At 35.8% G+C, this 26,352-nt stretch overlaps 1 protein-coding gene across 2 annotated transcripts in view; it reads right to left on the bottom strand.

The window, feature by feature from the left end:
• The window catches only part of LOC138323574 (voltage-dependent T-type calcium channel subunit alpha-1G-like), a 96,496-nt gene that overhangs the window by 54,072 nt on the left and 16,072 nt on the right, over window positions 1-26,352 (bottom strand). Inside the window, exons 2-12 of one of the 2 annotated variants that reach the window (XM_069268270.1) lie at window positions 9,724-9,821; window positions 8,818-8,989; window positions 8,071-8,356; window positions 7,807-7,899; window positions 5,801-6,611; window positions 3,619-3,801; window positions 2,862-2,936; window positions 2,532-2,653; window positions 1,854-2,005; window positions 1,187-1,375; window positions 191-305 (exon numbers count right to left, since the gene is read on the bottom strand). In XM_069268270.1, coding sequence (XP_069124371.1) covers window positions 191-305; window positions 1,187-1,375; window positions 1,854-2,005; window positions 2,532-2,653; window positions 2,862-2,936; window positions 3,619-3,801; window positions 5,801-6,611; window positions 7,807-7,899; window positions 8,071-8,356; window positions 8,818-8,989; window positions 9,724-9,821 — 2,296 coding nt within the window. The remainder of the gene's footprint in view (window positions 1-190; window positions 306-1,186; window positions 1,376-1,853; window positions 2,006-2,531; window positions 2,654-2,861; window positions 2,937-3,618; window positions 3,802-5,800; window positions 6,612-7,806; window positions 7,900-8,070; window positions 8,357-8,817; window positions 8,990-9,723; window positions 9,822-26,352) is intronic. The other variant, XM_069268271.1, reaches the window with a different exon arrangement.

A 26,352-nucleotide genomic window follows, 5' to 3' on the forward strand; every position in this document is an offset into this window, starting at 1 on the left:
TGATTGATGCTCTACTTTTGAAGGAGGTGAATGTAATAGCTGTGTTGGGGACATCTCAGCAGGGTTGTTAGCTGAACATACAGGACGGCACAATCTATAACATGGAGAGACACGTGCAGGTGTTAGTACAGGGAGAGATCTGTTCACACACTAAAGCAGGTCTGTCCACAATCTAGTCACAACTGAGTACCTGAAACACCGTGATTATGGCCCACAGAAGGGAATCAAAGTTCTTGCGATTACGGTACTTGCGACCATTGACTTTGCGCCAGAACTTACATCCAAATAAGTTCATTCCAAGGATGCTGATGAAAGGCAATGTTAACATGTTAGGTCTATACAGAGCCAGACAGAAGAAGATACTCAACACACCAGAAACAGAAAACCACGAGTAGAGAATTTACATAAGCTGTAGAGATTGCAGAAGCTCGTTACAATGATAAGAAACAAAAAACAGTAATTTATCATTAAGTTATCTTAATATACATATATATAAAGTCAATTTCTCCTCACATTATACATGAGTTTAATTGGATTTATTAATTAACATCTTTATTCTTAACAAAATTTCGTGGAACAAATTTAATGATGCTTTCAATTTATTGGGATATTTTTAGATGATTTGTGAGGAAAAATTCTATAATCTGCATAATTTCATTCTGCTTAATAATTTTGCAAAATACAAATTTTGATTTTTTTTGTCACAAAGTAAACACTTGCAACTTTAACAAAGTATTTTCAATTGAATTGTTCAAACAAACAAACTATAGCAATCTGACATCTTGCACGACATCAATAGTGATGATATATTCCAAAGTCAAAATTTAATTATTAATCAACAGATTAATTATGAGCAATTTCATTAGTTGACCAGGTTACATTAGTTATTTTGGAAGTTCACTATTTCCCCCCTTTTTTTGTTGTGAGGAGAAACTGACTTCAATGAAACAATGTTATACACAGTATAATTGTAAATACCTTTTCTGGCTATACAATATAAATAGAGGTATTGATTATATATTATAATTTTTTCTTTCATTCTCTTCACTTTAAAAAAAATAATTGATCATATATATATATATATATATATAAATTGTCAACATTGGATATTTGACAAAAATTGAAAATACTTTTCTTTGTTTCGATCAATAAAATATATCCATTCACCATTTAAAATGTAAAATACCTGAAGATGAAGATGAAGAGGACAAGGAGAGCGAAGAAGGTAGCAACATTGTCCATAGTCCGAAGCATGACCACCAACTGTCGTCGCAGGGCGGGCATGAATCGTACCAGTTTTAGGATTCGGAGCAGACGAAATGTTCGTAAAACTGACAAGCCACTGTTTTCATCTTCCTGAAGAAGTTCTATAATGCTGCAATATAGAAAAGAGATTAAGTGTCACTCTTGGGTGTTTAAATCCCTATTTAATAATATAACAATGGAAGATAAGTTTTTGATATTTAATGTAGGTCAAGGTCATCCATTTGAATGAATTAATCAGTTCATTGGACCAGTGTGATAGTGGTTATGATGGATGCCCATAATAAAGGGATATATGTAAGAGAGGGATTTGTCACTGCCTCTATATACTATTAAACTTGTTAAGCGAGGCGACTCCAAAGTTATCCCCCCTGTTTTTAGTAATTTCTAGTAATAGCTACATTTTTTTTATTGGATGACTGAATGGAAAAACTGATACGAAATCAAACCATTTCAATCATAAAATACATCATTATCCCTGTTAGTTGTTACTTTGTGTATGTAAAAAGGTTGGCTATGATGTGAATATGAAAGCCGTGACAACTTTAGACACAATCACAATCAGGTTGTAATTTAGCAGCAGTACTTACCTGAGAATCACTATAAAGCCATCAAACACGTTAAAGCCATTCTGTATATAGCCAAAAAGTCCATAGGCCATGAGTTTAAACAACATTTCCAGTGCAAATAGGACACAGAACACAACATTACTGTATTCCACTGCTTGGGTAAGCTCCATTGGCTGCAATAAGCAAGACACAAAAGGTAAAACTTTTATGTACCACACTTGCAAAAGAGGAATATGCCTTGTTAAACATCATAATTAAATTAACTATACTTCCTGTTGTCTCAGTTTAAACTTCTAAAAGCAATAAACATTAGCTTCTTGCTCACTTATGCATAACCTCCCGTAGACAATATGCAATCTCCTGCGGTATTGACTGTTAAGTTTCTTATCATTGTAAAAGGCTTAGAGTAGTGTGCAGCCAGCCAGACTCGAACCTCGACCCCTGACTTACTGGTCCATCTCTGTCACTCTACTGACTAAGCTAAAAGAAAATTCCCTTTCGAGAGAGAAGACTTTGAGTAAGGAGGAACCATTGTAGAGGGACTAGACTTGGTCAATCATCAGCTCAGTTGGTAGAGAATCAGGCTAGTGCTTGAAGGTCCCAGGTTTAAGCCACGGTCTGGCCGCTAGATTTCTTCTCTAAGAAATAACATTAATTCTAAGTTCACCATGATGGTTTACAAACTATATCTATACTGACCTGGTTGTGATACTCAATGCCCATTCCAACAGTGTTAACGAGAATGGCACACATGATACCACGCTGGAATATCTGGTGCTCCACCACCTTCTCCATAAAGTTCTGGAATAAAGCTAAGCCACCTGGAAGAAAAGACAAAAGTCCAGAATTAAGTAGAGATTTCCACACCTTGGTCTCTAATAGATTCTCAAAACTCTAAGAGACCAAGGGAGACCATAGGTTTTCACTTAGAACAATATTAAAAAATATAATCTTACACAAGTCTGTGGACTTGTTAGAACTCAATATTAGGATTTTGGCTGGTCAGCAAAAGGCTTGCCAAGTGCTTACCAGCAATAGTATTTCCAAGGGTTGATTTTTGTCTACATTCTTCACAGTCCCATGTTTGATTCTCGTTCTCCCATACTTGAAAAAATGATGAAATAGTAAACAATAAATTGTTTAGAAGTAATTAGTGTTAGTTGATGATGTTATAAACTATCTATATCATGTACTGATGGCATCATATTATTGTTACACTTCAGGTTCCAAACCTAAGGACATCCATGCATTTATGATTCGAGGTTGATATAAAATGTGTGAAGAACAAAATAAATTATTTGATGATTAACAAGTGGTTTTTTCTAGGTATTGAAATTGTCATCTTATTTTTATTTACAATTGGCCTCAAATTTTGACCTTATATTTGAATTTGTGGACTTGAGAGAGATAAGGTCATCATGCAACTGCTATTTTTTGAAGACTGACTACCATTTTAAGAAACAGCCAGATGATGGCATAAAAGGATTTCATCAAAATCACAAAACCATGTACATGGCCAAATTTCGATACATCAACCGTTCTTAACTTTAAGGAATTCCTTCACTTAAATTACCCTATAGAAAAGCATTTCATAAGTTAAGGAAAAAGTCTTAAGACAAGGAGCCTTCCTTAAAATCGGTTATGCTTTCCTTTGGAGAATTTTAAGGTAAAGTGATTCCTTTTAAGGAATGTTCATGAAACTGGGCCCAGGAGATTAAAATTTTTCTAAGAAGTGGAAAAAAAAAACATTTTCTAAACACAGCTTTGAACTTGAAATTGCACTTACTGATTTTCTTATTTTTCTTTTTATCTGAACTTTTACGACGCTCAATATCAAATCGGTCTTTATCCATGTCACAGTTGTCATGGGGACTGGAGTGGTTGCATTGGCTTTGCTTATCGTAGTCATTGACAAGGTAACTAGATATTTGTTTATCAGTGATAACGTCAAGAAGATCCTCCGGTAAACCTGAAAATGAATCATTTGATCTAAAATCAAATAAAGCTGCAAGACATGCATGATCATTAGAGTCCCTGAAGAACTTGGTTATCACACCCCATAGGACCTAACCTGGTCATGACCCAGTGTGTGGACCCGATATGACCCCCGACCCCTACAATTATTTCCTGTCAGTCATTATTTCAACATGAACTACACAGAAGTCTGTCGTGACAAAACCGAGTTTCAGGGATTCTTTTCTATACAAGATTTTCTGCTTAGTGTTTATAAACTATAGAACCTGATAAGAAGCTTACTTAAATCCTGGCGTTCTACGGAGCAGCAGGCTTGGCCTGTATCCAGTAGCAAATCTATTTCCTGTACGAAGCCTATCCTATTTGATATCCGTGGCCACTGAACATCAATAACAATCCAATACTGCATTATTTTTGACATCACAGTGACCATGATTTGTATATTACTGTGAAGCCTTATCTGTAGTTATTTCCTGTTCATTTCAAATCCTTCATTATTTGTTCTTAATGAAAGAACAAACAAAGGACAACTATTTTGCTTTCTAAAAACAATACCTGGTCCTGGTAAAAACTCTTAAATCTTGCCAGTCTCATATATATGTTACTATGAAAAGTCACGTTATTTTTCATTGGCTAACCAAAACCTTCAATGTAATATTGTTCGAAAGCTTGAAGATAGAATATTCATTAAGACAAAGGTCCAACACTCTGAAATCATACACCCAAGACCAAGACTGAAGAGACAAAATAATATATAACATTATTTAGTTTTAGTTATGAACATATCAGTTGAAATGATGATGATAATGATAATATAATGGAAAATGAAAGTATGACTAGATGTCATGAGAGAACCTGAACATTGTACATTGTATATAACATACAAGGTAGATAAATGAATACTTGTTTCAAGGTTGGAGAATACAATTATTGTATTAAAATAGGTATATGTAAAGCACATCCTTACACAACCATATAAATACAAGAGCAAACGTGACCTTAATTGTTCACCTGCAAAATGAACAGTTGATATAAACTTGCATTTTTAGTTCAGATCAACAACTGGGTTTCTGAGAAGAAGTTATCTCCACAAACTTCGAAGCCCTCTGCTCTAGCATAATTGAATAAGCCAATAAGATCTTTCTGTAGCTTGTTTATTAGAAATAGCTATAAATTGTGAAAATTTGGCCTCTTTAATTTAACAACAGTTACATGTACCTCGAAGATCAAGGTCATTAATTAGAACAGACTTGATTGTATAAATCATTTCAGAACATTGCACGTTCGAATGAAAAAACTTCAAAGGATAAAGTTGATGCCAGTTTAATAGCATGATGATTGACGACAGACACTGCACTATGTCTCTCAAGTTTACTGCCTTTCAACTAGGATGGGAGAGTTAATTATAAATTGTATGTTGATCATGCTATATATTTCACACAAAGCCAATTCAATCTACTGCGAGCGCCCACTCAAGAATAGCATATACTTTATATAGATACAACAATAATATAAATAGACTTACCCTTGTGGCAGCTATTTTGAAGAAACAGTTCTAAGACTGCCCATGTGGCAACCTTTGTGATGAAGTCTGGACTGTTTAGGGACAGAGCACTTACTTGTGGCAGCCTTTGTGATGAAGTCTGGACTGTTTAGGGACAAAGCACTTACTTGTGGCAGCCTTTGTGAAGGAACATAGACTAACAGAAGACTTACCTTTGTGGCAGCCATTGTGAAGGAACTTAGACTTACCCTTGTGGCAGCCATTGCGAAGGAACAGACAGCTTTTGTGTAGGAACAAAATACCTACCTTTGTGGCATCCTTTTGAAGGAAAAGATTACTTACCCTTGTGGCATCCTTTGTGAAGGAACAGATTACTTACCCTTGTGGCATCCTTTGTGAAGGAACAGATTACTTACCCTTGTGGCATCCTTTGTGAAGGAACAGATTACTTACCCTTGTGGCATCCTTTGTGAAGGAACCAATCACTTACCCTTGTGGCAGCCTTTGTGGTGAAGTCGAGACTGGCTACAGCTACAACTGTCTGAGGATTGGAGCAGCGTGTTTGTGGAGGCTAAGGTAGCATTTTTATTACAGTGTGTGGCAAGCATCTCAGGCAGTGAAGGAAGGTGCTTCCTACTGAGAGTAAATGAGGAAGTTCTACTCACACCGGCCGCATGCAGGGCCAGATGGTTGGGGGAAGACTTTAGTAGCGAGGAGCCAAGCGCATCGGTGGCCGCCAAAGCCAGCGTGTTAACAGAGTCCGAAGATGATAGACGCACACTATTCATGCTTGGTACCGTCAGAAAGTTTGGTCGTTGTGGAGATGATACCGATTCTATGTCTGACATCTCGGGACTAGCTCTAGGTGCAAGCGGACTACTGTTACGGCGTGATATTTGTTTGTCAGTAGCAGTGTTAAGGATGTGATAATAATAGTTACATCGATGGGAGCAGCAGGGACATGAACCGGGCTTGGACAAACCAGACTTTGTATACCGTGTACCTTTTTTCTTGCGTTTCCGTAGAGACAGCTCTGGCTTTATTTTTCTATGCGGATGAGTCCTTCCACGAGCTTCATAGTAAAACTTCACAATATCTCGTTTTGCTCTACGCCATAAATGAGCAAGATATTTTAAAATTTCTGAATAGCAGCCACCAGGTTCTGAATTACTAGCTAAAGTACTTGAAGAATGGAAACGTTTTCGTTCTTGCATCATACGTTCTGTCTCTCGTTTTTTTGTTTCAGAAAACTGCGTCGCTATCACAACCAAGCATAAATTAATCATAAAAAATGAGCCAATCTGAAAAAGAAAACAAAATGACCTATATAGTATTTATTAATGTCATCAAATACCAAGATGGAGAGTTTGACAGATTTAGAAGCAGACGGTCAGAGTCAGAAAGAAAAATCAGACAGAAAGACAGGTATAAGCGAGCAGATAGGTGGCTTGAACCCATGCAGTACTGTATACTCATTCACTTTCATCATTGGATTTGTAGATTCATACAAAGAGCAATAAATCTTTATACTTTTGAATTAAATCATCTCTATTTTTATCAAATCAGTGATTTTAACAATGTCTGCAAATTCTTAATATCTGAATCAATTTATTTCTTTAAATGAGCTACTGTATTATTGTTTTCATGGGGAGAAAATAAAGAAATTTCTTCTTTATGCTAATTTGTGTAGAGAAAGATTCGCACATTGGTAAATTTCAAATGGCAATAGGCTATAAAGGTTATCTTATTTGCCATTATTTTCATTTTATTTCTGTTCACAGAAATAAACTTGACTGTGAATATAGCTATATATAAATTTAATTCCCAGAAATAAAACCAACTATACATTATCATATTCAAAATATCCAAATGTAACCAAGTATATGGGGCAATAACTCTATTTCAACTCAGTTTTAAGGAACAGTTGAATTGACTAAATTTTAATTTCAACCCATCTTTGAACCCACAATTATAAAACTGAATACTATTAAAACCTTTTCATATTTATACAATAAATAACAATTTCCAATGGTAGTAAAAAAACAAAGGGGAATTTTCACTTAAAAAAAAGACAGAATTTGTTGCCTTTTGGAAGGGGCAAATCTTTTAATGTCACATTTTGATTTGCCAAAACTTATCTATATTTACCTAAAAAGGTTGAACGCAACACTACTTGATACAAAATTAGACAAAAGTACTGATATTGTCTATAGTCAACATCAGCTATCAAGCTCATCATGGAAAACCCATGAGATCCTGCTTTATCGTTTAACGGCAGAACGAAGGTCTCATGGGTCTCAAGCAATGGCTAACAACACAGTCTCAGATGAAATAATTATTCTATAATGTGAATCAACTCTGTGGTAGGTCGGTAAACTATTTATCTAATACATCATGAGAATTGCTATAGAAAGAATAGCTACATGTTATGTGGGGGAATGGGTGTAATGGCATGGCTGTTTGGTCCACAACATACTATAGCTGGTATGTACTTACAACTATCAGAGCAACAAAGTATGTCCAGTCCCAGAAGGAATGAGCGTCCTGAACATAATACATAATGTTCACCCAACTTTCAAGGCTTATAACCTACAAAGAAAAAATATTTATAGCTCGTCAATTTCAACGGCTTTTTATCTATGAAGAAGATTTTTAGACCTTGAAAATTCTTCTGAATACTTTTCATTGCCATATTTAATATGAAATTTTCTGAATTTCAATTGATCATATGATGATAGTACCATTGGAGGATGTGCGTACCTGAAATATAGCCACCCATGCGAGACCAATGTTATCAAAGGAGATAGCACCTTGGAATGGGTTTTTGTCACCTGCCATACAGGTAGTATAGTACTGATTCCAGTTGATACACGAGTCGTTCGTCGGCGTGTTATTACTAAACGGTTTAGCACTCCCGTTACATCGTATACCCTCGTACTCGTACCTATAGAAGTTTCTACACTGACGCATGCCCGACTCCCCGGGCATGCTACATATATAGTCTTGGTTTAGTTTTTTTGGAATGAAGTAAGGGCTAAGATTTGCACTGAAATAAAGAAGAAAATTCAATTTAAATTGATTCTGTTTAAAAAACACTCAGATGCAAGTTACTGCCATCCCTTTATCTAAAAAACAAAATATTATAAATATAATTAAAACATATGGATATAAAGTAACTGAGTACCTCTATATAATCATTAATTTGGTTATTTCCTTGGGCCAAAAACGTAGCTATGGAGACCAATCAAAATATAATAATTAAATTGAAATGAATTAAGATTTGCTTATAAACATTAGCAAGTATAAATGATATTTACTCATCAACTGAAATTTTAAGCATGAAACTTCATCAAAGTCAAAAGAAACTGCGAGAGTATCATCCTCGTGAAACTGACCAGTCATATACTGTTTCATGTTGTCTTCAAGGAAAGAGGTTATATTTATATTGATGCTACATCCTTTTGAAATCTGAACAAAATTTGCATGAAACTCCAGCTATATACTTACTGTGCATAAGATATGTTTTCGCTGATATTTAAAAAACATCTATTTCTAAGTACTCCCGCCCACAACTGGACTCCTATAATACCAAAAATAAAGAAGACAAAGAAACACAACAGGAGCACGTTTCCCAGCATAGGTAGGGTGTCTAGTAGTAACATCACAAGGATCCGCATACCTGGAAAAAAAGGAACTCTTGTCATCGAAAAACTCACAAAAGTCCATTTAAAGATTAAATCTAGCATGTACTTGACAAAAGCAGTGGTATCAGTATTTCAACATAGTACAACTTTAGCACTCCAACTATTGGTTACAAGTTCTAGATTCTTGTTAGTATAGTTTGGTTTGATTACTGTAACATTTTATTAACAGCTAGGGTCATTTACAGATGTGCAATGTTTAGATGCCTGATGGTGGAGGAAAGCCTGAGTACCAGCAGAAAAACCATTGACCAGTGGTCAGTACCTGACAACTTCACAACATGGGATTCAAACTCACAACCCAGAGTAGGAGGCATTGTGTTTACATGTCATAACATCTTTACCATTTGGCCACCACTGACTAAAACATCAATGTAGACTGGTTGTCAAGTATTGACTGTAGGTTGCTGTTTTTTCTCTGGGTTATTTGACTTTTCTTTACCTGGCAAGCCCTTAAATGACCTTGGTTGTTTATAGGACATTAAATAGAATAATCCCAATCCCTGATAAATTTTATTGGAAAATCAATTCAGATACTTTAATAAACTGCCAAGCAAATTTATATCTGATGTGGCCAATTTGACTGATTTCAGCCGACTGGTGCAATGGATGGCTTCCTATGCTTTCTTTTCAACTGATCATTTTTTTCACTAAAAATGGTTATGGGGGCGGGGGATGATCCATATTTAGCTCAGAGCGAACAGATACTTACTTGGAATCCTGTTAATAGCGCGGAGTGGACGAAGTACTCTAATAGTTCTGATTGCTGAAAGACTTAAGTTCTCACTGTCTACCCCGTACTCTATGGAGCTGAAAAATATAATTAAGCAACAAAAATTAAGACACTTTTTCAGTCACTTCATCTCAAATTTTACATACCTAATAATTCAAATGGCTTGTAACAAATATCAACGTTGAGTACTATTTTTTCTCTTTTTTTTGTTACATCATTAAATTACTTAATTATGCCTGGAAAGTAAATTCTATACAAAGTTATTTTTAATTTTCATTATTCAAAATGAAATTCAGTCTTAAATTCAAGACAAAAATTCATTATTGCTTGCTCTACCACATACGTTTTTGTTAATAGAGATGATAATTAATTCAGAAATAGAGGTTTATTATTTTTTTTAAGCTATATTTTAAACAATTAGTTACCTCCCTTGGTCTATAATCCACAACTAATGCGTTACAACTTTTACCTTATATCTTGCCCTTTTCAAAACATAAATCTAACATACAGTGTAACTGTACAGTTAAACACTTGCACAACCAAGGTTAAGAATTCATGTAAAATACATGGATGGCTAGTAGACTGAATCTCTGTGAACTGAGCTACCTGACCATGACGGCCATTGATCCTATCCACATCTGCAACACAATTTTACTCCTCTTTCTATTGTTTTCATCCTAAAAACCTCCGAACACACATCCCTGAGGTAGGTTGGGTAAATACAATAATCTACACTTTGTGAATTTTTTTTTAAGAGTAATTGTGTAAAATATATGGATTAACTACAGTTCAAACCCAGAAACTTCTGAACACAATTTTACTCCTCTTTCTATATAGAACATTCTAAAAGAATCCGAACACACAACCCTGAGGTCAGATCAGTATATACAATGATGTACACTTTTTCAAATATGCACCTCACCTAATACAAGGTTTACTCACTTGCAACAAATATATAGTATAATGCAGACACCAAAGCTTGCACACTTTGTCACACTGCAAAAATGCTTTACCTATACCTGATACCAGCTTCTGTCCCTATCACCTATAGAGTAAGACCTGCCACAGTGGCCACCTCTATATAAGAACCACCTGTTTAATATGACCAGTTGATTGGGTCCCAAACACAATTGAACCTGTTTATAAAGACCATTTTCTTTGTCTCTTTGTAACATGGTGAAGGATTTACTATAAATTTAATACCTGCCTTTGCCAGGGATCAAACTCGGGACCTCAGAATTACTAGCCTGACTCTCAACCGATCGAGCTAAAGAGAAGTTCTCTATAGCCAAGTGATATATTGCGGCTAGTATTGACCAGGGTTACACCTTAAATCTATGTTTTTATGGACAAGGGTTTGATTGTGAATTATAAATATTCACTACATAAGGACTAATTTATACTTCTGTCAAGCAACATGTAGTTAGAGTTGATAAGTGCATCATTTAGGAATTTTTATAGCAGGGATCTTAACCTAAACAACTTCAGAGTGATGCTTCTCTGTGTCTCACATTAACTCATTCACCCCTGAAGACATTATTTAAGCTCTTCTAAATCAAAGACTAGACCAGTGCATTATGAAATATCAGGGGTGAATGATTTAAAAAGAGTCTGTTAGGCCTAATGTGTCTCTGTGTGTCTCAACACCATCAGTCAAGCTGCCTTCCGAGTCTCCCAAGGTTACATGACAGTTCTGTGAGCTCTAATAAGGATTGATTGTAATCCTCTGTCTTATAACACAAATTCGAGAAAGCCTTAAAAATTCTGTGTTTCATTTAAACTGATTTAAATGGAGTTTTTTTTTTTAAATGTTTGAAGAGAATTTGATCAGATTACTATTGATCTTTTTGTGTTAAACATGGAATTATTGCATTACTTCTGCAATTCAACAAAAGATACTAATTCAATACTGCAAGAGAGTGCATTGATAACTGCTTCTCCCCACCCTCAGCCTCTCCTCGACACCCTCACCCCCACATCCCACCCATCAGCATTCTCTAAATCTAAAGGCATTGACACCCCCTCCCCAAACCTCCCACCCATCAACCTTCTCTAAATCTAAGTGCATTGACACCCCCAACCCCACCTCCCATCCCCTAGCCTCTTTTATATCTGAAATGCATCAAAGCCCCCCATCCACCTCTCCCAACCTTCAACTTCTCTTATATCTTAATAGCATAGACACCCACTTTCCATCGCCCCTCAGCCTCCTCTAAACCTTTATATCTTAGTGCATTTACCCCCCTCCCCCCAAATCTCTGTCTCCAACCCTTCAGCCTCTTTTAAAACATAGTACATCAAAATCCCACACCCCCACCTCCCATAAATTTCAGTGCACCAAAATCCCTCACCCCCACCCTCCTATAATCCTGATGGCCTACAGCTGATAGCCTGGTACCACCAGCATTGTTCTAGTGTAGGTCCCTGTAATTACATCACAACAATTCAATAGTCAGCCCCTAGTGTACAAGTTATCAGAAAATAGATCAAAACGATGGCTCACAAACTTGATCACATAACGAAAACCTTTCTCGGAATTTCTTTACGGTTTTACAGGCTAGTGCATATCTCATTCTAGATTTTATCAAATCTTCATTCTATAAAACTAGATTTTATGTAGAATTTTCTTTTCATGTTTGTTTCTTTTTTTCCTCAATAATGCTGTGCTAAGATTATTGTGGTTCTTAACTCAGTCACCCCTGAAGACACATTTAGACTCTTCTAAATCAAAGACTAGATCATTCCATCATGCATGATTTTTAAGGGCGAAAGAATGAATAGTCAAAATCCTTTAAATATTAAACCATACTAGGACAATTTAAAAGACATCAAGCAAATACAGAGAAACATTTATGTATGCTCCTGATTTTTTCTGGTCATCTAGGATTAATAAAATAACAATAATTCATCTGGACTATCCAACAATCATTCCAGTCAAATTTAAACTAATTCCTTAGGTGTTAACTTTAAAAAAAAGATTGAATTGCAAAAAGTGACCTCACACAGGCGCTACAACAGACAAAGTTGATACATGGCTATATCATAATAGTTCATCGTGACCTTTTAGGTCATGCAGATGACCTTTATAGGTCATATAAATGACCTATTTATAGGTCATATAAATGACCTGTTTATTTTGATTACTTCAATAAATTCAAAATGACCAAAATAATTTTATGTGCAATACATTGAATCCCATCCTTATCAGAAAATCTGCACTAGTAAATATAAAAAGTCTTGCAATAATTTGCATTTGACAACAAAATGCTATTTCTAGATCTAGAACCTATGCCAGATGCTTGTTTGGTTTGGCTGTGGTTTCCCCAGAATCCTGTTCAAACTACGCTGGATATTTCATTTACTTCCACAGAATTTCAAACATTAGAAGAAAAGCTGGAACGGTTTAGATAAGTAATGTACCTACGACCCACTGTAAGATAAACTTAAACTTATCTGGTGTTTCTATATAGGGCCACAAGAATCTCTTGTAATTATTGTGTCATCTGTTTCTGTTGTCAATAAAGTTGGCATAAAATAAATTTCGTTCATTTTTACAGCAGTTGTGAAACAAGTTATCGGTACAATAACTTCTATTAATCATTCTTGCCAGCTGAATGGAAGCCTTCAAGAGATCTTCATGTGGAAAGAAACCCAAAGTACCCAGAGAACAAGAGATCCCAAAGGGATCTTGGCGCCCACCAAAGAATGATCTGTGTCTGACAATGGAAAGAGGGATCTTAATTTTCCCTGCTTTTCAAACTTTTTCAAACAACATACTACAAATAAATTTTGAGACAGATCCTTTCAGTACTTTCTGAGAAATAGCGGTAACAAACTTTAACGATGAAATCTAAGATGGCGGCCAATTGGCTATCTTGTTCACCAATCAGTCCCAAAACGTAATAAACACTTCTAAGGCCCTAGGGGAACATACATATGAAATTTGGGAATGATCCCTTCAATACTTTCTGAGAAATAGTGATAACACACTTTAACAATCAAAAATCCAAGATGGCTGCCTGGCATTCATCTTGTTCACCGATTAATCCCAAAATAATATGCATAACTAAGGTCCTAGGGGAACATACAGGTGAAATTGAGACAGATTCCTTCAGTACTTCATGAGAAATAGCAATAACAAACATTAACTATCAAAATCCAAGATACCTGCTTGGCGACCAATCGGTACCAAAATGCAATATGAACAACTAGGGCCCTAGGGGAACATACATATGCAATTTGAGAATGATCCCTTCAGAATAGTTTTTGCAAAATAGTGATTACAAGAATTGTTAATGGACAGACGGACGGAAGGAAGGACGGATGAAGGACCACAGACAAAAAGCAATTTGAAATGGTGGGCTAAAAACCAGATATTCAAACAGGTAACAGTACTCTACCAAATCACAATCTGTATTTGAATTTTGTATTTGACACAAGTACACAAGACAAAAGTGTTTTAAATTGTTTTTCATCCTTAGTTTGTTCAAATTCAACTAAATGCAAAATATTAAGGTTAAAATTTTCAATATTCCAAACACATGTCCCCCAACCAAAATATGCAAAATTTCATAAAAATGTTGTGTCATTTCCCATGCATCATATCGCATCCTAATGACCGATTGCCAGGCAGTATGTAGCCATTCCTTGTGCTCACAAACACGCGTGTACCTACTCAATGTTGTAGCAAAATGAAAAAGTTATGTGCAGTAACCGGACAGTTTGACTGACAGGTAACAACCTATCAGTTATCCTTCATTCCACCGATGTGATGCACTTTCATGTTGCAATGCAACAATGACCTCAGCTTGGTTGATATATTTTATGTACTTTACCAGAAAGGAATCTGGGAAGGACAGGACAGGACACAATGGGACAGGGTGGGACGGATTTGGACGGATATTCAAAACACTATACGGCACTCCCTCCTATTTCATGGCAAAGCATAAAAATGTCTCTTTAAAAATCCACTGATAAACCTGAGCACAACTATCAGTGAAGGCTTGATCAATCAAAGAATCCAAATCAATTGCCCCAAAAGGATTTCAGGATTAAGGAAACATATTTCCAAACCCACCGATTTTCCGATTCTTTCAACAAAAAGAAATTCCAGACAAATAAACTAACCAAGCCAAGACGAAATACAAGTTCATAAGTAAATGTGAAGAAGGATTGAATCCTAGCCACTAGAAGCATATAAAAGGTTACAATAACCGTTGGTACGTCTTAGCCTGTGAAGATCGGCCTTAAGACGTTTCCTTATTTAGCCTGTACAGAAGTACATATATCAATGAATAACCAAATGCTACTGTTACTAACAAACCAGTTTTTGTAAAGAAGATTTATTTTTGGAGGACCAAGCACATGCTAAATTTTAATTGGATATTGATTTTGTGGATACAGAAAGACATGTGATATATCTAAGTTTTTTTCCCTCGGACCTAGCACTCTACTGAATCAATACGCTGTGTTCCATCACCGACAGCTGCTACACCCGAGTCCTACTAACTCTTGTCTGTCAACTTTAACTTCAAGTACAAAAATAAATCCAAACCCATATATCCTTGCTTCTATTTTTCTCGCTATGATTTCTGTTCACAACATGGAGGATTTGATCCTAATCAATATTAATGTGTAGAATGAGCCATCATTCTGCCACGCTGTGGAACTGCCATGTTCTCACCAACAACGTTGATTATTAGTGTTACGATCACACGAGCAACCAGCTCGTAACGAATTCCCAGTGCTGGCACTCGTCAACAGTTTTTATTTGGGATGCAACCAAATAATTAAGAACAAAAGCCTGAATTGCTAGCCACAATACTTCAGTAATATAATAATATCGATACAAGAATATTTTATGTGAATGAAATGAAATGTCTCCATGTATAAGGAAATTTAGGTTCAATAGTGAAGGACACATTGCATTACCCTAAAGTTCACCTCAGAGCATTTAAAACAGACATTTTTGACTACCGTGTAATTTCAGTTATAAAATCTCAAATAGAGGGGTTTAATCAATTAAGGTGAACAGTGAAGGACACATTGCATCACCCTAGGGTAAACCCCAGAGTATTCAATACAAATTTATTGGCCGATTTCGGTTATAAAATCTCAATTAAGAAGTTTTTCTGGAAACAAAACAAAATGTACAGATAAACTTAGGTTCAAAAGTGAAGGACATATTGCATCACCTTGGGGTACACCCCTGAGTATTAAAAAAAAATTGTTGACCAATAAACACATAAATTAAATGTTACTCCTAGTATTACATTACTATGAATCACTGAAACCTGAATTCAAGGTCACATCGACCTAATTCCAATACATTTCACACTGGCTTGCGGCTTTATATGATGCAAGTTCTATCGAGGGTTCAGGCCAGTACCGGTACATAAATATAATCATCAGACTAAAGATGAACCAGAGCAAGAGAATGAACCAGAACCAATGCAATTTGTCTCTTTTCATGCTGAACTTAAATCTTTTTGAACTCATGAAATGTCATTGCAAATCCAACATAGATTGATACATGTTTTTTTCACATCTTTATTTGACAATACCCTTACTGCTCCAGGGAAAAAATCATTCCATATTTAGAAACCACTGCAGAGTCAGCATTACTCAATACATGCACCAAATAAAATTCAATCATATCAATACATTTCCTGAACAACAGACCAGACACAATCAAAAGCATGAATTCTATTTCTGTTCCAATGGTCATTTACACTTAATCCTTTTTGATTCACCTCGAGGATGCTGTAGAACATAACTTCATCCAAAACCATAAATGATCCCAGCATCAGCAGCAAATCAATGATTTGCCAGTCACCAATGATCTAATTAATAATAAGATCATTTCATGAATCAAAGCAAGCTACGGAATATATATGCTAAAATGTCATATTTCCCTCTCCTATAAATAGACCAATAAACCAAGTATTAACTTTGAGTGCCTCATAGTAATGGACGCCATACAATCTGTAGGTCAAAATAGAGGTCACACTGACACTGACCTATATACCAGACAAAAAGTTCAAATGCCATATGATGATAGATAGGTCCTCCAAGATAAAAGACCACAATAGAGAAGGATAGGCAGACACTTGGAACACAAAACTAACTATTCCGGATTCCCTGTGGGCACTACCAACCAAGTAATTACTGACTCATAAATCACCAATGATCTCCATAATGTAGTGTTCAACTTGGTATAATTTTTGTTTTTACTTCAATTTGAAATCACTATTTACTACTACAAAGTGTTTAAATCAATACATCCCAAATATATTTTGAGTAATGTAAATTCTCCTTAATCTCCTGCATAAATTGTCTTTCTTTTTCTAATATCATCAACTTTGACCTTTCTGTAGCCTGACCTACTTTTACCATAATAGTGTTAAGATGTCATCCTCAATGTAAATAGACATACAATACAATTATGAACATGCATTTTAAGAGAAGTCAGGGCACAAAAACATCATTTCTGTATACAATGCATACCTAAAATGTTGACAAAAAGCTTAAAAAGTTACAACATTTCCAGCAAAGGTAAAAGGAAGATCAAGGTCAAGATCAGAACAATAGATAGAGCCCTTCCAGACTACAATCATTTCCGACAACAATAGACAATAGGGTCATGCATCTCCATGGAAACAGACCATACAGACAGGACAGGGATGGACAGATCTACCATCATATCTAACGTACCCTCAAATCCCAATACGGGACATATGAACACGATTTTACTTCAAGGTCAACTGTATGTCACTCCAAATTACCTGTATATCTGGTCAACTGTCTGTCACTCCAACTTACCTGTATATCTGGTCAACTGTCTGTCACTCCAACTTACCTGTATATCTGGTCAACTGTCTGTCACTCCAACTTACCTGTATATCTGGTCAACTGTATGTCACACCAACTTACCTGTATATCTGGTCAACTGTATTACATACCAACTTACCTGTATATCTGGTCAACTGTATGTCACTCCAACTTATCTGTATATCTGGTCAACTGTATGTCACTCCAACTTACCTGTATATCTGGTCAACTGTCCATCACACCAACTTACCTGTATATCTGGTCAACTGTATGTCACTCCAACTTACCTGTATATCTGGTCAACTGTATGTCACTCCAACTTACCTGTATATCTGGTCAACTGTCTGTCACTCCAACTTACCTGTATATCTGGTCAACTGTATGTCACTCCAACTTACCTGTATATCTGGTCAACTGTATGTCACTCCAACTTACCTGTATATCTGGTCAACTGTATCACCAACTTACTGTATATTGGTCAACTGTATGTCACTCCAACTTACCTGTATATCTGGTCAACTGTATGTCACTCCAACTTACCTGTATATCTGGTCAACTGTATGTCACTCCAACTTACCTGTATATCTGGTCAACTGTATGTCACTCCAACTTACCTGTATATCTGGTCAACTGTATGTCACACCAACTTACCTGTATATCTGGTCAACTGTATGTCACTCCAACTTACCTGTATATCTGGTCAACTGTATGTCACTCCAACTTACCTGTATATCTGGTCAACTGTATGTCACACCAACTTACCTGTATATCTGGTCAACTGTATGTCACTCCAACTTACCTGTATATCTGGTCAACTGTATGTCACTCCAACTTACCTGTATATCTGGTCAACTGTATGTCACACCAACTTACCTGTATATCTGGTCAACTGTCTGTCACACCAACTTACCTGTATATCTGGTCAACTGTCCTGTCACACCAACTTACCTGTATATCTGGTCAACTGTCTGTCACACCAACTTACCTGTATATCTGGTCAATGTATTACACACAACTTACCTGTATATCTGGTCAACTGTTGTCACACCAACTTACCTGTATATCTGGTCAACGTGTGTCACTACACAACTTACCTGTATATCTGGTCAACTGTGTGTCACTCTAACTTACCTGTATATCTGGTCAACTGTGTGTCACACCAACTTACCTGTATATCTGGTCAACTGTGTGTCACTCCAACTTACCTGTATATCTGGTCAACTGTGTGTCACTCTAACTTACCTGTATATCTGGTCAACTGTATGTCACTCCAACTTACCTGTATATCTGGTCAACTGTCCGTCACACCAACTTACCTGTATATCTGGTCAACTGTCACTCCAACTTACCTGTATATCTGGTCAACTGTATGTCACTCCAACTTACCTGTATATCTGGTCAACTGTATGTCACTCCAACTTACCTGTATATCTGGTCAACTGTATGTCACTCCAACTTACCTGTATATCTGGTCAACTGTCTGTCACACCAACTTACCTGTATATCTGGTCAACTGTATGTCACTCCAACTTACCTGTATATCTGGTCAACTGTATGTCACACCAACTTACCTGTATATCTGGTCAACTGTATGTCACTCCAACTTACCTGTATATCTGGTCAACTGTATGTCACTCCAACTTACCTGTATATCTGGTCAACTGTCTGTCACCCAACTACCAACTATACATGTACTGTGTCACACCAATCTGGTCAACTGTGTGTCACTCTAACTTACCTGTATATCTGGTCAACTGTATGTAACTCCAACTTACCTGTATATCTGGTCAACTGTCCGTCACTCCAACTTACCTGTATATCTGGTCAACTGTATGTCACTCCAACTTACCTGTATATCTGGTCAACTGTATGTCACTCCAACTTACCTGTATATCTGGTCAACTGTATGTCACTCCAACTTACCTGTATATCTGGTCAACTGTATGTCACTCCAACTTACCTGTATATCTGGTCAACTGTATGTCATACCAACTTACCTGTATATCTGGTCAACTATATGTCACTCCACCAACTTACCTGTATATCTGGTCAACTGTCCATCACACCAACTTACCTGTATATCTGGTCAACTGTATGTCACTCCAACTTACCTGTATATCTGGTCAACTCTCCGTCACACCAACTTACCTGTATATCTGGTCAACTCTCAGTCATACCAACTTACCTGTATATCTGGTCAACTCTCCATCACTGTATCAAATCAATGAATGGTTAAACTAATTCTTTCTTAATGAAAATGTTTTCTTTTTTTTCTTTTTTGAATTTTGTGTTGATCTAAGAACTTGTTGTGATGTGAAAACTTATTTATTGAATGGCAAAGACATTGAAAAGTATAAAAAAAAAATAAATATTGGGTACACTTTGGATAGCCTTGAATACACATCCATGTTAATGGAAGTTAGGTCCCTGGCATCCTCAAAATGGGTCGGTCTCATCTTCAGGCACAGACGAGACAATTAATGGTCCAATCCCGCCCAATATTTTCAATTCACACAAATGTTATTGCATTGTGTGTCTGTACAAACAAATCTGTGAAACACCTCACAAACACAAAAGCGATCACGAGAATAAAAAGCGAGACAATCAGAGAAAGGGGAGGCAAATCTTCAGTACAAAAGAGAAATTGAGAGAACAAACATTGAAGGTTATGCAGCATATAGAGAGTTGCCACGGAAACCATACCAAGTCTGTCAAATCTATAACATCACTTACCTTATAACTCCTCAAAATTTGTTTTTTCTTCATTTTTCTTAAGATTTAAGGATTTATTTTACTTTAAGAATGGTACAAGTATTTTGTTTGATAACTAGCATGTAAAATATCTTATATTTGTTTGATGTGTTTTATAATGCAGCATAATTTCAGTGTATTCTTATACCACAGTTTAATTTCAGTATGGTTTTTTTCCAGACAGTATAATGTCTATCAGTATTAATTCAGTATGTTGTATCATGTGTAGTAACAGTATAACTTCAGTATATTTTTTTCACGCAGTATAATGTCTATCAGTATTAAATTCAGTGTTATGTATTATGTGTAACAGTGTAACTTCAGTATTTTTTTTCACACAATATAATGTCTATCAGTACTAATTCAGTGTGTTATGTAACTTGTCAGAGTACCTGGTATAGCATATCTTCAATGTATTGTATATCTTAATTGTAATACTTCAATATGTAATAATCAACTGTGTCAGATCATTTTAGTGTTATAGATACCTTGTAATACTTTGACTTCAGCACGTTATATAACATCAGTATTACTGCAGTGTGTAATTAATCTTAAAAGAGTGCTTTATTGTGTAATCAGTCTATTCCATAATTAAATGTGTAATGTAACTTGTAACAATATGACTTCAGTATGTTACATAAGTTGTATCAGTATGACATCAGTGTGAAATATAACTTGTAACAGTATGACTTCAGTATGTGACATAAGTTGTATCAGTATGACATCAGTGTGAAATATAACTTGTAACAGTATGACTTCAGTGTGTTCCATAACTTGTAACAGTATGATTTCAATATAACTTGTAACAGTATGACTTCAGTATGTGACATAAGTTGCATCAGCATTAATTCAGGGGGGAGTAAGTTAACTTTAAACAACATGACTTCAGTGTGTTCCATAACTTGTAACAGTATGATTTCAGTATGTTACATAAGTTTCATCAGCATCAATTAAATGTGTAATTAAACTTAGAACAATATGACTTCAGTGTGTTCAATAATTTGTAACAGTATGACTTCAGTGTGTTAACATAACTTGTAACAGTACGACTTCAGATGTTACAAAGTTGTATCAGTATGACTTCAGTGTGTAATATAACTTGAAACAGTATAAATTCAGTATGTTACATAAGTTGTAACAGTATGACTTCAGTATGTTGTGTTTCAACTATACATTGTATTGAAAACTTGTATCAGTATAACTTCAGTGTATTGCATACTTTGTAACAGTATGACTTCAGTATGTTGTGTTTCAACTATACATTGTATTTAAAACTTGTATCAGTATAACTTCAGTGTATTGCATACTTTGTAACAGTATAACTTCAGTGTGTTGTGTAACCTTTAACAACAGTACTTCAGTGTGTTGTATATATTCAGTGTTCATGTACCAAGTTTTTCAATATATTCAGTGTTCATGTACCAAGTTTTTCAATGTAACAAATTTCAACATCTAAACATTTCTAATGAACAAATCTATTTAATATCATGCTAAAGTATCCAATTGACATGCACAGAGGCTGGGACAAGGCGGTAGAGATCGGGAGCAAACTTCGGGAGACATGCGGTACGGGAGATAAAAGATGGGGAGCAAACATAGGTAAAGTCTTACTTGTTAATGAGATAATCAGCCACGCTAGAACATGTTCATTGCATGTAACAAGAAAAAAGGAAGAAAAAGAAAATTTGGATCAGTTCACTATATAAGGTAATATAATTGATTTCCTTTGGTGAAATTAAGTAAAATGAATGAAAAAAAAAATAATACCAGCACTACATTACTTATAATGATATCTAGACATTCAGGATGTACAGATATAAAACTACTATATTACTGGTTAAAATGGTGACTATATAGCGTGACATACCAATGGTGGATGCAGCGATATATATTGATGATTATACATTTGTGGAGTTCTAACTTTTACATCTTCACAGCAAAACACACCTCCAAGTTAAAGGTCAAGGCCAAAGCTAAATGCAGAGTCATTAATTGTTATGGCAAGCCATACTGTCATTAACAACCCTAAAGATCATTATTGATCTTGAAGGTCAATGATAGTTCAAGGTCATGGACCTGTCACCTTGTGATAGTGGTAAAAATAGAGATTGAGAGAATTGTGCATTATTTTTTTTTAAGAGTGACACAAAAGAGAAGAAATTCAGAATGTCAGAATATCTTAGGTAAGTTATCAGGAAGCTGAATTAATGAGGTGGTGTTTGAGAAGTGAAGATGCAACATGTAACAAAAAAGGGTAATGTGCACTACATGTCCAACATCAGGAATTGGACTCGTTAAAATTTTTAATTAGTTGACCCTTACAGACGGAAAATAATTCTAAAATAAAATTTACCTGATCCTATTGGGCAACCTAGTGACAAATTTACCAGGTCCCTAAAGCCAGGGGTACCTACTGTCAAATTTATCTCGTCCATACACACAGGGGTACCTACTGTCAAATTTATCTCGTCCATACACACAGGGGTACCTACTGTCAAATTTATCTCGTCCATACACACGGGGGTACCTACTGTCAAATTTATCTCGTCCATACACACAGGGGTACCTACTGTCAAATTTATCTCTTACATACACACAGGGGTACCTACTGTCAAATTTATCTCGTCCATACACACAGGGGTACCTACTGTCAAATTTACCTCGTCCATACACACAGGAGTACCTACTGTCAAATTTATCTCTTACATACACACAGGGGTACCTACTGTCAAATTTACCTTGTCCATACGCACAGGGGTACCTACTGTCAAATTTACCTCGTCCATACGCACAGGGGCACCTACTGTCAAATTTACCTGGACCCTAAACTCAGGGAGATCTACTGTCAAATTTACCTGGGCCCTAAAGACAGGGTAACCTATCGTCAATGTTACTTGACACTAATAATTATAGGGCCACTTTCTGTCAATATAATCACCTGTACCCTCCACACAGGGAAACCTACTCTCAAAGTTACCTTGCCCCATAAAAGCAGTCACTGTCCATAACAAGGCAAATATGCTATATTACATAAGACACGAATCATATTTTGGCAAAGTCACCACTCTTGTTATATGTATAGTATTTTGTTTTTGATTTTGTTTGTTTTAACAAAGTATTCTCATAAGCTTCCAATATGCAACAGCACATAGAAACTCAAAAGAAGGATTTCAAAGGTTAAGCAACAAGGATTTCTACCAGCTGAGGCAATAAGGATTCACATGGATTTCTACTAGCTGAGGCAATAAGGATTCACATGGGTTTTTACTATTTGAGGCAATAAGGATTCACATGGATTTTACTAGCTGAGGCAATAAGGATTCACATGGGTTTTTACTAGTTGAGGCAATAAGGATTCACATGGATTTTACTAGCTGAGGCAATAAGGATTCACAAGGGTTTCCATCTAAAGATTCACAAGGGTTTCCATCAAAGTTGCAGGGCATATAAAGGTTTCCATAGATCTACACACAAAACATCACCAGAGGTTTCCATCAACCACCACACAAAGCATCACATGGGTTTCCATTGAACTTTCAAGGCACATAAGGGTTTCCATTGAACTTTCAAGGCATATAAGGGTTTCCATCAACCAATGCACAAAGCACCACAAACAGTTTCCACTATTAACCTAAAAACAAGACTCACATAGACTTCCATTAACCAAAGTACACTTAATATGAAGAAAGTTTTCTAAAAACTTTAGTAATAAAAAAAGTTTTTTTGGTACATTTTTAGACGGATTGAATGTATTTATATTTGGGTAATCATACATGGTGTTGAGTTATATTTACTCTTGTAACAATAATGAATGTTTTATAGCTGTACAACTGAACTGTACAGGAAGTACAAAAGAGTTCTACTGTAGGTTTCCATGACAACAATAATAAGCAAACAGTCCAAAGGAAAAACAATTCAGTGAATATTTGTTAAGCCTTTGTAGAAATTGATGACTCAACAATTGTTAATACGTGTACAGCATGGAGTCAATGACTTGCAGACGACAACATTCTTCTATTCACATTGCTTTCAACAATGTCATACTTATCATTAAGTTTTATTTTTCTCTCTTTCAGAATTTTATTATTTCTTTATGTTTATTATTTCCTTGAGAACACTTCTACCATGTATATTTTTATTCGTTTTCCGAAGCGCCAAGCAGTATTTAACTCCTAGTAAGGCACAAATCTAATCACCACTCCAGATATAGAAGATATCATCATTTGGCATTTGACTGGAATAGCTGCATTTAGTGACAATACAAAGCATGATGATGTGTAAATATCATATATAACGCACACAGTATGTGTAAATATTATTTATTATGCACACAATTTACAAGTGGCCACAGTGGGTGAATGGTTAAGATTTTCAGACATATTACTACAAGCTATCAACCTTTGGTTTGCGAGTTTGAATCCCATGTGGGGCAGTTGCCAGGTACTGACCACGAGTCAGTGGTTTTTCTACAGGTACTCCAGTTTTCCTCCACCATTAAACCTGACACACCCTTACATGGACCTGGCTGTTCATAGGACATTAAACTAAACAAACCAAACCATTACAAGCACCTTCAATTGACCTTAGCAAAAAAAGGGTGATTTGTATTGTCTTAAGGAAGGAAGGAAGGGATTTCCATTGCTTTGTGAAGACAAAAACAGCAAATTTTCAACCAAAAAAACATTGGTACTCTTCAAAAACATAGAGAATGAGTAGAAATGAAAACGACACACAGATACCAAAAAGCAAGATAGACCATTATAGATTTTGTCTTACTAAATAAGAATCAGGAATGACATTTAACCTTATTCCCAGTCAGATCTAATATTTAATCTCAGCTGCCCTAAGCCAGGACTGAAATTCAGTTGAAAGCTTCTGTTATAAGCTTTCTGACCAGCTTGACAATATTATAGGGAAACCTAATACAACAATTCAAGGTTACATAGACCTTAAGGTGAAAACAACCAAATTCTACCCATAAATGGACTAGCAGCACGAAGACCATTTTGCTTCTGGTGTATAAAACATTCATATAAATTGAAGCAGACAGCACATGCCCAGGGAAGGTAGAGGCAATAAAGAGACAGACGATACTGATTGGTTCCTTAAATAGCACCTAACAACAAAGGTCAACAACAGCAACTATCCGCAGGTCAAAGAGACCGAGCTCTTCTGTGGTGTGAGGATAGATTGTACATATGTGGTACAGATGTAACAAAAGTTGGTGACAATGGTTGAACTTTTGCAGCTGAACCAACTAGGTTTTAATGACAAATATCAGTGCACAATATATGTAGTTTTGGTGATTAATATCACTTGTACAATTGATGTAGTTTTGGTGACGAATATCAGTTGTACTCATGAACCCAGCTTTTGATGATAGATGGTGCCTAAGTTGTACAGATTATATCTAGCTTTGGTAAAAACTTGTAATTTTACAAATGTTCCTAACTCATGGTGAGAGATATAGATAGCTTTGAACAAATCTTATGTTATTACAGATGTTCACTGTTTAGTGATAGTTTAAACTTGTACATATGATATACAATGTACCCATTTTTTATGAAATATTAAGCTTGTAGAGATCCTCAGCTTTGGTGACAGGTACTGTATTCGACCCAATAAGCGCCCAGGGCGTTTAAAAAAATGAAAAGGTGCCAATAAGATGAAGTTATTGCAAACCTTTACAATTTTGTATAGTTTTTGTCTTTATTTATGCCTTGGCAATTGAAATCGCGGCTTTAAAATGGGGGAAGGGCGCTTATAGGGACACAGGCGCTTATTGGGTCGAATACGGTAATACAAGTATAGATGTACCCAAATTATTAGGCAAGCTAAAGTTTTCACTACAGATGTACCCATGCAGCTTTGGTGAATCTCGTTTAAAGCTATAACTTGTCAGATGCACTCCATTACCAAAAACTTTAACCAAAACATATGTAGAGACAGAGATTCCTATAAATTACTTTTTGGCGTAAAAATGGCTAAACATTCTCCCAGTGACATTGTTACAGGGAATTGTAGTGA

This window comes from Argopecten irradians, chromosome 5, assembly GCF_041381155.1.
Source record: "Argopecten irradians isolate NY chromosome 5, Ai_NY, whole genome shotgun sequence".
Classification (NCBI taxonomy): domain Eukaryota; kingdom Metazoa; phylum Mollusca; class Bivalvia; order Pectinida; family Pectinidae; genus Argopecten; species Argopecten irradians.